This window comes from Neoarius graeffei, chromosome 27 (assembly GCF_027579695.1).
Source record: "Neoarius graeffei isolate fNeoGra1 chromosome 27, fNeoGra1.pri, whole genome shotgun sequence".
In the NCBI taxonomy this organism is placed as follows: Eukaryota; Metazoa; Chordata; class Actinopteri; order Siluriformes; family Ariidae; genus Neoarius; species Neoarius graeffei.
In genome coordinates, this window is record NC_083595.1 from 16293615 (window position 1) to 16309576 (window position 15962).

Consider the following 15962-nt stretch of genomic DNA (forward strand, 5'->3'; position numbering starts at 1 on the left):
TTGATCCATCCTGGTGCCCTGTGTCTGGTCGGAGTTTTATCGCCCCAATCCTGTGAAGGACAGCCCCATGAGGACAGTTGAGGGTTATACCTGTTAAAACTGTTAATATTATAGTCAGGCTGTCTGTTGTTGCCCAAATGAGGATGGGTTCCTTTTGAGTCTGGTTCCTCTCGAGGTTTCTTCCTCATGTCGTCTGAGGGAGTTTTTCCTTGCCACCGTCGCCACAGGCTTGCTCATTGGGGATAGATTAGGGATAAAATTAGCTCATGTTTTAAGTCGTTCAAATTCTGTAAAGCTGCTTTGCGACAATGTTTATTGTTAAAAGCGCTGTACAAATAAACTTGATTGATTGATTGATTGATTGATTGTTGCCTCACAGAACTTTCTTGCTCTGAGGCAACAGTGCTAACCACTACACCACCATGCTGCTCTCTCTCTCTCTACTATATATATATATATATATATATATATATATATATATATATATATATATATATATATATATATATATATATATATATATATATATGGGCGGCACGGTGGTGTAGTGGTTAGCGCTGTCGCCTCACAGCAAGAAGGTCTGGGTTCGAGCCCCGTGGCCGGCGAGGGCTTTTCTGTGTGGAGTTTGCATGTTCTCCCCGTGTCCGCGTGGGTTTCCTCCGGGTGCTCCGGTTTCCCCCACAGTCCAAAGACATGCAGGTTAGGTTAACTGGTGACTCTAAATTGACCGTGAGTGTGAATGGTTATCTGTGTCTATGTGTCAGCCCTGTGATGACCTGGCGACTTGTCCAGGGTGTACCCCGCCTTTCGCCCGTAGTGAGCTGGGATAGGCTCCAGCTTGCCTGCGACCCTGTAGAACAGGATAAAGCGGCTACAGATAATGAGATGAGATGAGATTATATATATATATATATATATATATACGCATTTAAATCATCCCTGTCCATCAGATTCCTGTTCTTGGCTGACAGGAGTGGAACCCAGTGTGATCTTCTGCTGTTGCATGCTGAGATGCTTTTCTGCTTACCATGGTTGTTGCTATGAGTTACTATCCTTCCTGGCAACTCGAAACAACGTGGCAGTTTTCCTCGAACCTCTTTTTTTACTCAGGTGTTTCCAACTGCAGAACTGTTGCTCACTCAATGTTTTTTTGTTTTTTGCACCATTCTGTGTAAACTCTAGAGATTGATGTGTGTGAAAACCTTTCACCTACAGTCACAGAGATCACAATTTTTTCCATTCTGATGTTTGAAGTGAATTTTAACTGAACTTTACCTGAAGTTCTTGATTTGTATCTGTATGATTTTATGCATTGTGCTGCTGTCAAGGGATTGGCTGATTAGATAACTGCATAAAACAGCAGGCGTATGGGTGTTCCTAATAAAGTAGCTGGTGAGTGTAGATCAATGGTACCTTCACACATCTGCAACTCTGTATATAATAGATCTATTGTGTATAAATGAGCTAATAAGGACGTCTCATGGCCTTGTGAATATCTCAATCCACTTCCTCCTTTACCTGCCTCCACTTTCTTGCCCTCTTTGAGCTGGTTAGCAACATGTTGTGGCAGCATGGCATACAGCAGTGTCTCTGTCTTCTTCTTCTCGAGTTCCAGATGGCGAGAGAGAATGCGCAGCTCCTCCTTCTTACGCTCGAGCTGGTTTGAGAGCTCAATCTCGGCCAGACGCTGCTGGTTGAGCAGGATGAGGTCTCGTGTTGTGTCATGCTGAGCGATGTCGGCCAAGTGCAGGCCGCGCTCTTCCAGCTCCTGCAGGCTGCGCAGCTTAGGAGAGCAGAGATACACCATACAGTGCAGTGACTCCATCCACACCATCTGACCTTAAATACATATTTACAGCAAATACCATACATTGAATTACACAACACTGTTATTCTATGATTTGTTTAAATCATGCTCTTGAATGCACTGGAGTCAAACACAAATGATTTTCTTTCTCTACCATAACAGTTAAACTTAAAAAGCTGTAACTGATTAAGCACACCACCTTTACGACCACTGAGTGGGTGATTCAGGTCAATTGTTAATGCCAGCACATGTGACGCATGTACAGTATATAAAAGTGTACATCACCTACCAAGCTGTTTTACAAGTTATTTCATGATGCTGTTTCAGTGATTTTGTTAGGACTAGGACTGTTTTGGCCTCTAGAGGCCGCTGTTATTTCCTTTTCGTGTCATGTTTGTTTTGGCCTCTAGAGGCCGCCACTGTTCCTGTGTTTTGTGTTTGTGTTAATTGCCTGTTTAGTCCTGATTATTTTCACCTGTGTTCAATTTAGTTTGTGTATTTATACCCCCTTAGTTCAGTCCTCTTGTCACGGAGTCTTTGTGCTGTTATGTTTATCTCCAGTTTCCTCTGTACCGAGTTCTTTATTTTGCATTTTGCTTTTCTTTTGGACCTAGTAGTTACTGTTTTTTTTGGATCTTCTGAGCTTTGGTATTTTTGCCTTTTCTTTTCTGTTTTTTGGCTTTTGTTTTGTACTTTTGGATTTTTTATTTTTTCCCTTATATCTTCTGAGCGTTTTTGTATTTTTACTTTTTGGATTTTTTTGTACATATTGTAAATAAATCTTTTTGATACTTTTTCTACTTCCGCCTCACGCCTCTGCATTTGAGTCATCCCTGGTGGCCTAGTGGGGGTTTGCTGGATTATCACACCAACGAACCAGGTTCGAATCCCAGCAAAACCCTAACAGAAAGACTCCGTCATGACCGACTCAGCAGAGGCTGCTTCAACTGTCTACCCAGCCAACCTTCAGGGAATTATGGCAGCTTTGACATGCTTCGGAGCGACCATGGACGCTCATGGACATACGCTCACCAGCCAATGTGAGGCCCTTGCTCACCACGAGGAACTGCTTCAGCAAATTGGGAAAACCCTGGCACAGCTGACATCTCTGCCTGCATCTCCTGATCTAGCTCCTGCTCCTGTGCCTCCTGCCATGCTGCTTTCTTCACCTCGCGAACCCAGCCTTCCTGCACCACAGAGGTACGACGGCAAGCACAGTGAGTGCCGAGAGTTCCTTACCCAGTGTCAACTCACCTTTGAGCTTCAGCCTACCACCTACACTACGGACCGCCGCAAGATTGCCTTTGTGATCACCTTATTAGCTGGTAAGGCACGAGCCTGGGCTACTGCTATCTGGCAAAGACAGGGACCTGAGTGCCTTGATTTCCAGCTGTTTTCTGAAGAGATGCTTCAGGTCTTCGATCAGGCGGACATCAGTACCAACGCAGCCCGAAAGCTCATGTCCATCCGGCAAGGAGGAAGCATCGCAGATTACGCCATCTCGTTCCGGACGCTCACAGCAGTAAGTGGATGGAACGAGACTGCCCTGGTGTCAGCCTTCCACCATGGTCTGTCTGACCCCATCAAGGACGGTCTGGCCTCTATTGGATGCCCAAGTGACCTCGAAACCCTCATCTCACATGCTATTCGTCTGGACAACAGGATGAGAGAACGCCACCAAGCCTTGAGCCCCCCCAGCCTCCCTACCTCTACCTGGAGACCGTCTACCTCCTTCAGTGACTGTCCAGAACCCATGCAAGTGGGTCGTACTCGCCTCTCCGTATCTGAGAGGGAGCGCAGAAGGAGGGACAAGTGCTGCATCTACTGTGGCAAGCCTGGTCACTTCCGAGCATCATGTCCCGAACTCTTGGGAAAAGGACCGCCCCATCCAGCCGAGGGAGGGTTGTGACGGGGCCTACCCTCTCTCCCGGACTTCCTGGCCAAGGAATCTACATCCCGGTCTCCATCTCCTGGGGTGAGTCTGTCCACTCTTGTCAAGCTTTGTTAGACTCAGGGGTGGCTGGGAACTTTATGGATATTCACTTCACCCAAAGCATCAATATTACGACTGCACCTCTTGAAGTCCCACTGTCTGTGTCTGCCCTCGATGGCCAAGCGTTAGGTGATGGAAGAGTCACCCAAGTTACTTCTCCAGTCTTCCTCCAGTCTCAAGGTCACAAGGAAAAAATATCCCTGCACCTGATTCCTTCACCTGAGTTCCCAGTTATTCTAGGCCTTCCTTGGCTTATTCGCCACAACCCTCGCATAGACTGGGTAACAAGCCAGGTTGTGGAATGGGGCCCTGCATGCCATGCCTCTTGTCTGCTCTCTAGCTCTCCTGTGTTTCCTGCCGAGCCCCCTGACCTCACCGAGTTATTTCAAGTTCCCACAGAGTACTGGGATCTCAAGGAGGTATTCAGCAAGAGCAGGGCTGCCATTCTTCCTCCGCACCGGGCCTACGACTGTGCCATCGACTTGCTCCCTGGGACTACCCCTCCTCGTGGCAGACTGTTTTCCCTCTCTCAGCCAGAACGCAAGGCCATGGAGGAATACCTCAAAGACACCCTGGTCTCTGGGTTCATTTGACCCTCCACCTCACCTGCTGGTGCCGGCTTCTTCTTTGTCGGCAAGAAGGATGGGGGGCTCCGACTACAGGGGCCTGAACAAGATCACTGTGCACAACCGATATCCCCTTCCGCTGATGTCCACTGCTTTCGACCTGCTCCAAGGCGCCACCGTCTTCACCAAGTTGGACCTACGGAATGCATACCACCTCATCCGTATCCGACAGGGAGACGAGTGGAAGACTGCCTTTAACACCCCGTCTGGGCACTACGAATACCAGGTGATGCCCTTCGGACTCACCAACGGACCAGTTGTTTTTCAGGCCCTAATCAACGACGTCTTAAGGGACATGATTAACCTGTACGTTTTTGTCTACCTCGATGACATCCTTATCTTTTCCAAGACCGTGCAGGAGCACCGCCACCATGTCCGCCAGGTTCTCCAGAGGCTGCTACAGAACAATCTGTTCGCCAAGGCCCAGAAATGCGAATTTCATGTTCCCGAGGTCTCCTTTCTGGGATTTATTGTACGGACAGGCCAACTCCAAATGGACCCTGCCAAGACCCTGGCCGTCCGGGACTGGCCTACTCCCAAGTCCGTTAAGGAGGTTCAGCGGTTCTTAGGATTCGCTAACTTCTACCGCAAGTTCATCAGGAACTTCAGTTCTGTAGCAGCACCCATGTCAGACCTTACCAAAGGGACAGGTGGATCTTATGTCTGGTTTCCTCAGGCAGAAAAGGCATTCAAAGACCTCAAGGACCGCTTCTGCACGGCACCCATTCTGGTCCTCCCGGACACCTCCCAACCATTCATCGTGGAGGTGGACACCTCGGACAGTGGTGTCGGCGCGGTGCTCTCTCTATGTTCGGAAGGAAAGCTGCACCCCTGCGCTTACTTCTCCCACTGCCTGAGTCCTGCGGAGTCCTGGTATGATGTGGGGGATCGAGAACTGCTAGCGGTCAAACTGGCCCTTTTTTTTTAAAAATATTTTTATTAGGATTTTTTTTCATACAAACAAGAACATTACACAATACAAAAAATAAAAATAATTGATAACGAAATTCTATTATGTAATAATTAAATATTAAAACTGCACAGTACAAATAAAACCAAAAGGGAAAAAAAAAACTTAAAATAAATAAAAAAAGGGAGCGAGAGGGTCCGTCAGTTAGGGGGCAGAGACTGGAGAGAGTGGAAGAATGTAAGAAAGGGAAGCCACTTGTTATAAAATTTAGCAGAGTTACCGTTCACTGAATATCTGATCTTTTCCAACTTTAGAAAAGACATGACGTCATTGAGCCACTGACGACTCGAGGGAGCTTTAGTCGACTTCCAGTGGAGTAGAAGGTGGCGTCCTGCCAGTAAGGAAGTAAAAGCTAAAATATCCAATTGATGAGAGGTAAACCGGTTATGGTCCTCTGGGAGCCCGAATATAGCAACATGGGGGGAGACTTTTATGGTCACTGATAGTATTTTAGACATGGTATCAAAATAATTCAACCAGAAGCAAGAGAGTAGCGGACAAGAGTAGAACATATGAGTTAAATTACAGGATGAGGCATGACATTTGTTGCATTTGTCAGCAATACTGGGATAGATTTGAGACAATCGAGCTTTGGAAAAATGGACTCTAAACAGTACTTTAAACTGTATAAGTGTGAGACGAGCACAGGATGAGCTTGTGTGAATTTTCTTAAGAGCAGTGTCCCACCAGTCATCCTCCAAGTTTAGATCCAGTTCATCTTCCCAGGCAGTCTTAACTTTAGTAACTGGTGAGCAATCAAAAGAAAGAAGTTCGTTATAAACTTTAGAAATAAATGATTTTTGAAGTGGATCGCAGTTTAAAAACACCTCCCAGTGTAGAGTAGGCGGTAAGGAAGGAAAAACTGGAAACAAAGCTTTAGCGCAGTGTCTAATTTGAAAGTATCGAAAGAGATGAGAAGGTGGGAGATGAAATTCTTTTGAGAGATCTATAAAGCTGCGAAAAATACCATCCTTGTAAAGGTCTTTAAAACATTTCAGGCCTTTATTATGCCATGCAAGAAAGGTTGAATCTGTAAACGGAGGTTGAAATAAATTATTCTTCAGTAAAGGAGCTAATGTAGATGCTGACTTAAATTTAAAGTGCTTCCTAAACTGATACCAAATTTTAAGTGTGGAGAGAACCACTTGATTATTTGTAAAGCCAGAGGGGTTAGATGGAATAGAAGAGGTAAGTAAAGCAGGTAAGGAGGATGAAAGACATGACTGTGCCTCCAAGTAGCACCATGGCAGATTGGTAGATTTGAACCAAAATGAAATTTTATGAATATGTGCCGCCCAATAATACAGTTGGAAATTCGGAAGTGTCAATCCACCATTGAATTTACATCTCTGAAGTATGGATTTATGGATCCTGGGAGCCTTTCCACACCATAAGAAATCAGAAATAGTTTGATCAATTGTTTTAAAAAACTGCTTTGGCAGGAAAAGTGGGAGACAATGGAACAAAAATAGAAATTTGGGCAAGATGTTCATTTTAACTGCGTGAATTCTTCCAATTAATGAGAGAGGCAAGCTTCTCCATCTTTGGAAGTCAGATTTAATTTTAGACATTAAAGGTAAAAAATTAGCAGAAAAAAGTGACTTTAACGTTCTGGTAACGCTGATCCCAAGATACCTAAAGCCAGACAGATTCATCTTAAAAGGGACATCTGACTGTGTAAGCTGTGATGCTGAAGCATTAATAGGATAGCATTCGCTTTTAGAGATATTCACTTTATAGCCTGAGAATGATCCAAATCTCTGGAAAGCAGATAAAATTGTGGGAATGGAAAGGACAGGATCTGAGACATATAACAATAAATCATCAGCATAAAGTGACAACTTAAATTCTGTGCCCAATCGTGAGATCCCTCTAAAAGTTGAGGAGGACCTCAGAAAGATTGACAAGGGCTCTATAGCTAGTGCGAACAATAGAGGAGATAGGGGACACCCCTGTCTGGTACCACGGGTTAGAGTAAAAAAACTGGATTGGATGCCATTAGTGGAGATGCTTGCTTGTGGAGATGTATAAAGGAGACGTATCCATGAAATGAACCCATTTCCCAGTCCAAATTTCTTTAGTACAGTAAATAAATAGTCCCATTCAACCCTGTTGAAAGCTTTTTCTGCATCAACCGAGATTACTACTTCGGGTGTTGTTGTGGTAGTTTTAGAATAAATAATATTTAGGAGTGTGCGGACATTAAAAAATAACTGCCGCCCCTTAACAAATCCAGTTTGCTCATGTGAGACAATAGTTGGTACAATGTTTTCCAGGCGACAGGCCAAAGCTTTAGCAAGGATCTTAGCATCTACATTTATTAATGAGAGAGGTCTGTATGAGCTGCAGAGATTTGGATCCTTATCTTTTTTTAAGAGGAGACTTATGGAGGCTTGCCTTAAAGTGGGAGGGAGAGTGCCATGTTCCAGTGATTCTTTATAAACAGCATGCAGTAAAGGGAGCAATTTTTCCTGAAATCTCTTAAAAAATTCAACTGGGAATCCATCAGGGCCAGGAGCTTTGTTATTTTGCATGCTACTCACAGCGAGAGTGATTTCTTCTACCGTTAATGGGGAGTCTAGTTTTTTAGCAGCATCTAAGCTTAACACAGGAAAATTGAGGCTATCTAGGAATGAATTCACTTCAGTGGTGTCAGGTGAAGATTCAGATGTATATAAAGAGGAATAAAATGAGTGAAAAACAGAATTAATGGTAATGGGATCCTTATACAATGAGCCAGATGAATCTTTTATCTGAAGGATCATACGTGAGGCTGCCTGGCAACGCAGTTGATGAGCCAGGAGCCGACTTGCCTTGTCGCCATGTTCATAATATGTGGAGCGTGATCATAAGAGAAGTCGCTCTGCATCACTAGTGGTGATGAGATCAAATTCAGTCTGTAAATCAACACGTTGTTTAAGTAAACTGGGAGAGGGGCAAGTAGCAAGTTGTTGGTCCAATTTGGTGATATTAATAGAGAGTTCTTGCAATTTGGTTTTACGGGACTTATTCAAGTGGGCAGAGTAGGAAATAATTTGTCCCCGCAAGTATGCTTTTAATGATTCCCACAGCAGTGAACAAGAAACAGGTTCCATATCATTCTGATTTATAGAGATATAATCATCAATTTTAGTTGCAATAAATTCTGTGAACTTATCATCTGAGAGAAGTAATGTATTGAACCTCCAAGGTGTTGAGTAACGGGGTTGTGAAGAAAACTGAATATCTAAAGAAAGAGGAGCATGGTCAGAAATAACAATCGGGAGGAGCATGGTCAGAAATAACAATCGGGTGATAATTAACAGACAGTACTTTGGGAATTAGTTTAGCATCAATGAAATAATAATCAATCCGAGAGAAAGACTGATGCATCTGAGAAAAAAAATGAATATTCCTTGGTACAAGGGTTATAAAATCTCCAAGGATCAATGCAACTGTTATTAGACATAAAATCTGAAAGTGACCTTGACATTAAAGAAGGGATCAGAGTTCGTGGGTTAGAGCGGTCTAGGTTGGGATCAATTACACAGTTCATGTCCCCTCCAATTATAAGAAGGCTGTTGTTCAATGAGGGAAGACATTCAAAAAGTTTATTCATAAAGTGTGGATCATCAAAATTGGGGGCATATATGTTAACTAATAAAACGGGAGTATGGAATAGCGTGCCTGTAACAATTAAGTATCTGCCGTTTTTGTCTGATATCACCTTAGAAGCTGAAAACTGGATTGACTTACCAATTAAAATAGCAACCCCCCTGGCTTTAGAGTTGAAATTAGAGTGAAACACCTCAGAAACCCAGGAACATTTAAGTCTGACCTGATCTTTGACGCACATGTGGGTTTCCTGCAGAAACACTAGGTCAGCTTTAAGACGTTTCAAATGAGCAAATATCCTTGATCTCTTAATTGGACTCCCCATGCCATTAATATTCCAGCTCAAAAATCTCACAGAGGACCCAATATGTGGAATATCAGAAGTACGAGCATTGGTGGACATATGTTAAGTTCCTAGAGATAGAAATAGACTGAAAGCGGACCCCCAGGGAAGGAAGGAAAAGAGGGGAAAAAACGCAAAAAAAAAACCCACACACAAAAAATAATAATAAAAAAAAAACACCACACTTACAAATTGAACCCCCCACCCCACCCCATTGCACCCCCCACCCCACCCCATTGCACTTACAACAACCCCATCCCCAAATGATGGAGAACCCAGTGCTAACTCCACAAGGAGTCAGATCCCCAAAACGAAAACTTGCGGCTTTGAGCATGACTATCGAGCTTCGGATTGAGCTCCTGCAGTCCTAGCAACATTTGACAGATCGGTACAACCAATCAAGTCCAAGTTAAAGTGAAAACTGAAAACCACACAGTGTGCGTATATGAGAATAGTAAAGAAAAGAGGAAACAAATAAAATAAATTAATAACTGTCAATATTAACTGACTCTGCTTCCTCAAGGTTGTGTATCATTTCTCGGTTCTCTCACTATTGAGCGATCTGATGAATGCGCTGGCCTCTTCTGGTGATTTAAACTCCTTCTCTGCACCGTTCTGAGTGACCCGGAGGCGTGCCGGGTACAGCAAACCAAAGCGAATCCCTGGTATTTCGCGGAGCTGGCGTTGGACCTCATTAAAGGAGGCTCGGGCATGGGCCGTCCTCGGAGTGTGGTCGGGGAAGACAGAAAAACTCATGTCTCCAATCTTGATCCGTTGCTGAGCCCTGGCTCGGCGCAGTATGTCCACACAGTCTGTATGGTAGTGCAGACGAGCGATTATGGGGCGCGGGCGCTCTCCGGGCTTCGGTTTCGGCTGGAGAGTACGATGAGCGCGGTCCACGAGAGGCTCCTTCGCGAGGTTAAAGGCCTCCTTGAGCAGAGAGGAAACAGCTGTAGCAGTAAAGGAGGTGGAAAAGTCTTCGGGAATGCCCACTAGCCGTATGTTGTTACGCCGCGATCTCGCCTCCAAATCCTCGCATTTATTGTCCAATCTCGTCAGTTCAGTTGACAGATGCTCCACTTTAGCCTGTAAGGTAGTAATCTCGTCGGCGCAGGAGGACAGCGATGTCTCCATTTCACCTACGGTAGTCTTCAGAGTGCACACATCGGACTGGATGTTTGTAATGCTACTGGATAATTCAGTCTTCACTGCCTGTAGCTCAGCCTTGATATTTGACAAGTTTTCGGTCAAGGCAGCCTGAAGCTCAGTTTTAAAAATAGCCGACATCTCAACACGGAGTGACGAGACCAGCTCGGCCTTAAAGTCGTGGAAAGCAGCGCCGCCTGCGGCTTCGGCCAGACCAGAAGGAGAATCACTACAAAGCGGGGATGCAACGTGCAAAGCAGGCTGCGGTGGCTGCACAGGCACTTTAGGCTTTGGAGGCATTTAGATCGGCAAAAAAAACAGCGTTAAATTCAAATTATGGTGGTGGAGAACACACACACCGAAAAAAGATACAAAAGGTGTACCTAAAATAGTTTTTTTTTTAAAGGTTGCTGCAGGAGCTCGGAGAAACGCATCCTACTCCATTAGTCGCTACACCGGAAGTCCAAACTGGCCCTTGAGGAGTGGAGGCACTGGCTGGAGGGAGCGCAACATCCATTCCTGGTTTGGACTGACCACAAGAACCTGGAGTACCTCCAGCAAGCCAAGAGACTGAACCCTCGACAGGCTAGGTGGGCCCTGTTTTTCAGTCGCTTTGACTTCACCCTCTCGTACCGCCCCGGCTCCAAGAACACCAAACCTGACGCACTGTCCAGGCTGTTCTCTGCCACTAACAGGGAGAATGAAGTCGGGCCTATTATCCCTGTGTCCTGGATTGTGGCCCCTGTCCGCTGGGGTATTGAGGAGGCTGTCCGACGAGCTCAATGCCAGGACCCCGGTCCTGGGACGGGGCCACCGGGCCTCTTGTATGTCCCACATCAAGCCCGGGCCAAGGTTCTCCAGTGGGGTCACTCTTCCCCTCTCACCGCCCACCTGGAGCTCGGAGGACCCTGGACTTCCTGAAAAGACGCTTCTGGTGGCCTAACATGGAGAAGGAAGTAAGGTCATTTGTCCTGTCCTGTGAGGTTTGCACCAGAACCAAGAACCCACGACAGCGTCCCCAGGGTCTCCTGCATCCTCTGACCATTCCCCGGCGTCCCTGGTCCCACGTGGCAGTCGACTTCATCACGGGTCTCCCTGAGTCACAAGGTAACACGGTCATTTTGGTCATAGTTGACAGATTCTCCAAGGCCTGCCGCTTCATACCACTGTGCAAACTCCCCTCTGCTCTTGAAACAGCGAAACTTATGTTTAATCATGTCTTCCGAGTCTTTGGTCTTCCACAGGACATCGTCTCAGACCGAGGGCCCCAGTTCTCCTCCCGAGTGTGGCACGGGTTCTGCAAGGTCATCGGAGCCACTGCCAGCCTCTCCTCTGGGTTTCACCCACAGTCCAATGGTCAGACGGAGAGGCTCAACCAGGACCTGGAAACCACCCTGCGAGGCCTGGCTATGGATAACCCGACATCGTGGAGCACCTGGCTGCCATGGGCAGAGTATGCCCACAACACCCTGCAGTCATCGGCCACCAAGCTGTCGCCATTCCAGTGCCAATTCGGGTTCCAGCCACCTCTGTTCCCGGACCAGGAGGAGGACGCGGGGGTGCCCTCGGTCAACCAATATGTGAGACGGTGTCGCAAGACCTGGAGCAAGGTCAAGACCCTCATACAGACCTCCAGAACCAACCAGACTCAGGCCAACCGCCATAGAAGATCTGCACACGCTTTCCGCCCTGGGCAGCAGGTTTGGCTGTCCACTAAGGACCTTCCGCTGCAGGTGGAGAACCGCAAGCTTGCTCCTCGCTACATTGGCCCTTTCAAGGTGGTGCGCAGGGTGAACCCTGTCTCCTACCGGCTCCAGTTGCCCCGGACTCTGAGGATCAACCCCACTTTCCATGTTTCCCTGTTGCGGCCCGTACTGACGTCTACGTATGCCCCTGCCCCTAGGAACCCCCCACCCCCCGCATCTTCCAGGGTCACACTGTGTTCACTGTGCATCACCTGCTTGACTCCCGCCGGGTCCGCGGCGGGTTGCAATATCTGGTGGACTGGGAGGGCTATGGTCCTGAGGAGCGCTGCTGGGTTCCTGCTCGGGATGTCCTAGATAAAGAACTGTGTCGGGACTTCCATTCGGCCCATCCGGATCGCCCTGGGAACGTCAGGAGACGCTCCTGGGGGGGGGGGTCCTGTTAGGACTAGGACTGTTTTGGTCTCTAGAGGCCGCTGTTATTTCCTTTTCGTGTCATGTTTGTTTTGGCCTCTAGAGGCCGCCACTGTTCCTGTGTTTTGTGTTTGTGTTAATTGCCTGTTAAGTCCTGATTATTTTCACCTGTGTTCAATTTAGTTTGTGTATTTATACCCCCTTAGTTCAGTCCTCTTGTCACGGAGTCTTTGTGCTGTTATGTTTATCTCCAGTTTCCTCTGTACCGAGTTCTTTATTTTGCATTTTGCTTTTCTTTTGGACCTAGTAGTTACTGTTTTTTTTGGATCTTCTGAGCTTTGGTATTTTTGCCTTTTCTTTTCTGTTTTTTGGCTTTTGTTTTGTACTTTTGGATTTTTTATTTTTTCCCTTATATCTTCTGAGCGTTTTTGTATTTTTACTTTTTGGATATTTTTTGTACATATTGTAAATAAACCTTTTTGATACTTTTTCTACTTCTGCCTCACGCCTCTGCATTTGAGTCATCCCCCTGGTGGCCTAGTGGGGGTTTGCTGGATTATCACACCAACGAACCAGGTTCGAATCCCAGCAAAACCCTAACAGATTTCTCATCAGGGTTAGTATCTGTGTGGAGTTTCTGTACATATTTTTCTTATGTCCAAAGGGATTTCCTCCCACCTCCCATAAACTTTCTGATAGTTAGATTTGCTGTGTTAAATTGCCCCTGGGTATGAATGTACTGTATGTGTGATAGATCAGTGTCCCATACAGAATGTCTCCAGGCCTTGTGCTCCTGGATTGTCTCCTGATCCACTCTGACCTTACCTGTATAAATTGCTTACTGATGATGAATGAATGAATGAATGAATGAATGAATACTTTCTAAGTGAAAATAATACCTCGTAATTTGAGCATGGACTGGCTTTGGAAGCTTTTCGGAAGCATCTCCCTTTTAGTCTTCAGTACAAACTGGCTGTTGATAAACTTCTTGATGCTGTATATATTGAATGTTACTTCAGGATGGACCACACTGAAGTATTCATCCAGGCGGATCCCTGCCTGTTGCAGCCCTGGCACAAATTTCTGTATGTTCACGCCAGTCTGTTTTACAGTCAGCTGTAAACACACACACACACACACACACACACACACAGTATTACAGTAATGTCATGACCTGGTGGCTTTGCACTTGTTTTGCATATGGGACTGAGGAATCAATTTGTTGTTGAGAGTTATGGAAAGGTTGATGTCAATACTTGTGTTGTATTAGCCATAAGGTTATTGTTATTGTTGTTATTAAATGCTGTGGAATATCAAGTATTCCTGCTTTTGTTTCTCAGTTAGTTGTGTCAGCTGAATTTTTATGAACCGTTTTATTTAGTTATATCGTTAACAGTAGTGATATTGATGACGACCCCACATATAAATTGATTATGTAAAAAATTGTTAGCAAAATATCTGAATTAAATGTACTGTATGTGATATGTATAAGATGTATATGATAATGATCATATATTACTTAACATGCACAGATTATATATATATATATATACACACACACATATATATATATATATATATAATCAGCTGGATAGTACAGTGGTAATGCTCACTGACTATGACGCAGGAGATCAGGGTTCGAATCCCGGTCGGGGCAAAACATCATCCAGTAAGGGTCCTTAGGCAAAACCCCTCATGATATATCAGCCTACCTCAGGAATGAGTGAAGACATAACTGATAGAGTCATACCGGCTCAGACGTCGCCCGGGTCAACAAGGTCTGCGTCAGTTGCTAGGGAACCAGGGCAAACTGATGAGAAATGGGCTACTGGAACAAGACATTGATGAACGAGGACAGAAAATACGGATTTGCTGGAATGCTACTATACAAGCAATCCCAGAGAGAGGGGATACATGCAGAGAATGTGGGACCATTGGATACTTCGAAACCCACAATCAAGGCTAACAAAGAAACAGCTATTAGCCCAGTGTTCCAACATCCATAATCGAAATCTGCTATCACAACTAGAGATTAATGAAATACATCAACGATGCTACGGCAAGGGGGAGCCAGGAAGACAGGTCAGCGGGGAGATGTCATCATCCCCACAACCAGAGATTGGGTACCACGCCCCAACAGCTAACAGCCTCAACACAAGAGCTGCTGATCTGAGAAGGAAGATTGTGACCCAACTGCCCCCGACAAATACCGAAGCTGAGTTGCCAAGTACCTTCAGAAGATCTACTAGTAGATGTGAATGCTGCTCTGAAGACAATCTCCACAAGAACCATCACTGAGACCAACAAGCTGATACACAGTACAGCAACAGTAATCATGGAGATGCTTGGACACAAGGTGGGCTCGGGACATAACAAACAGTATCCACCATGGAAGAGACGATTAGAGGCCAAGATAAAGGCAGCAAGGAGAGAAGTTAGCCAGCTAGCTGAACTACAGAAAGGGAACATGGTGAATAAAGGGGCGCCCAGGAAGTACAACTCACTCTCCATACCAGAGGCACTCGAAACTGCCAAACAGCGACTAACAGCTCTGGCCACCCGGTTGAGGAGATACACCAAGGAAGGAGAGGCCAGGAGAATAAACAAGCTGTTCTCCACTGAACCAGCCAAGGTGTACTCTCAATGGCAGGGGAACAACAACCGGTCAGACCCACCAAGAGCTGAGGTGGAAAAATACTGGAAAGACATATGGGAAAGAAAGGCATCACACAACACCGATGCCCAATGGTTAGTGGACCTAAGAGCTGACCACAGCAACCTCCCAGAACAAGAACCAGTAACCATCTCAATGGCAGACGTCCAAGAAAGAGTGTCAAAGATGAAGAGCTGGACAGCACCAGGCCCCGATATGATCCATACGTACTGGCTGAAGAAGCTAACTGCACTCCATGAACGCCTAGCAGCACAGATGAACCAGCTGCTGAGGGATGGAACCCACTCAGAATGGCTAACCCAAGGCAGGACAGTCCTAATCATGAAGGACCCCCAGAAGGGACCCATCCCATCCAACTACCGGCCAATTACCTGTCTCTGCACAACATGGAAGGCCCTGTCAGGCATCATTGCGGCAAAAATGAGTAAGCATGTGGCTCAATACATGAGCGAGGCACAGAAAGGAATTGGCAGTAACACCAGAGGAGCCAAGCACCAGCTACTGGCCGATAGAACAGTCGCCCGAGACTGTAAGAAGAGACAGACCAACCTGTGCACTGCCTGGATTGACTACAAGAAAGCCTACGACTCAATGCCACACACATGGATACTGGAATGTCTGGAACTGTATAAGATCAACAGGAACCTAAGGACCTTCATACAGAACTCAATGGAAATGTGGAAGACAACCCT

The 15962-nt window shown here is 45.9% G+C and overlaps 1 protein-coding gene across 1 annotated transcript in view; it reads right to left on the bottom strand.

Moving 5' to 3' along the window:
• Positions 1 to 15962, bottom strand: part of gucy1b2 (guanylate cyclase 1, soluble, beta 2) — a 62887-nt gene that overhangs the window by 39683 nt on the left and 7242 nt on the right. The window contains exons 9-10 of the mRNA XM_060911542.1: positions 13496 to 13712; positions 1519 to 1839 (exon numbers count right to left, since the gene is read on the bottom strand). Of these exons, the coding sequence (XP_060767525.1) occupies positions 1519 to 1839; positions 13496 to 13712 (538 nt within the window). The remainder of the gene's footprint in view (positions 1 to 1518; positions 1840 to 13495; positions 13713 to 15962) is intronic.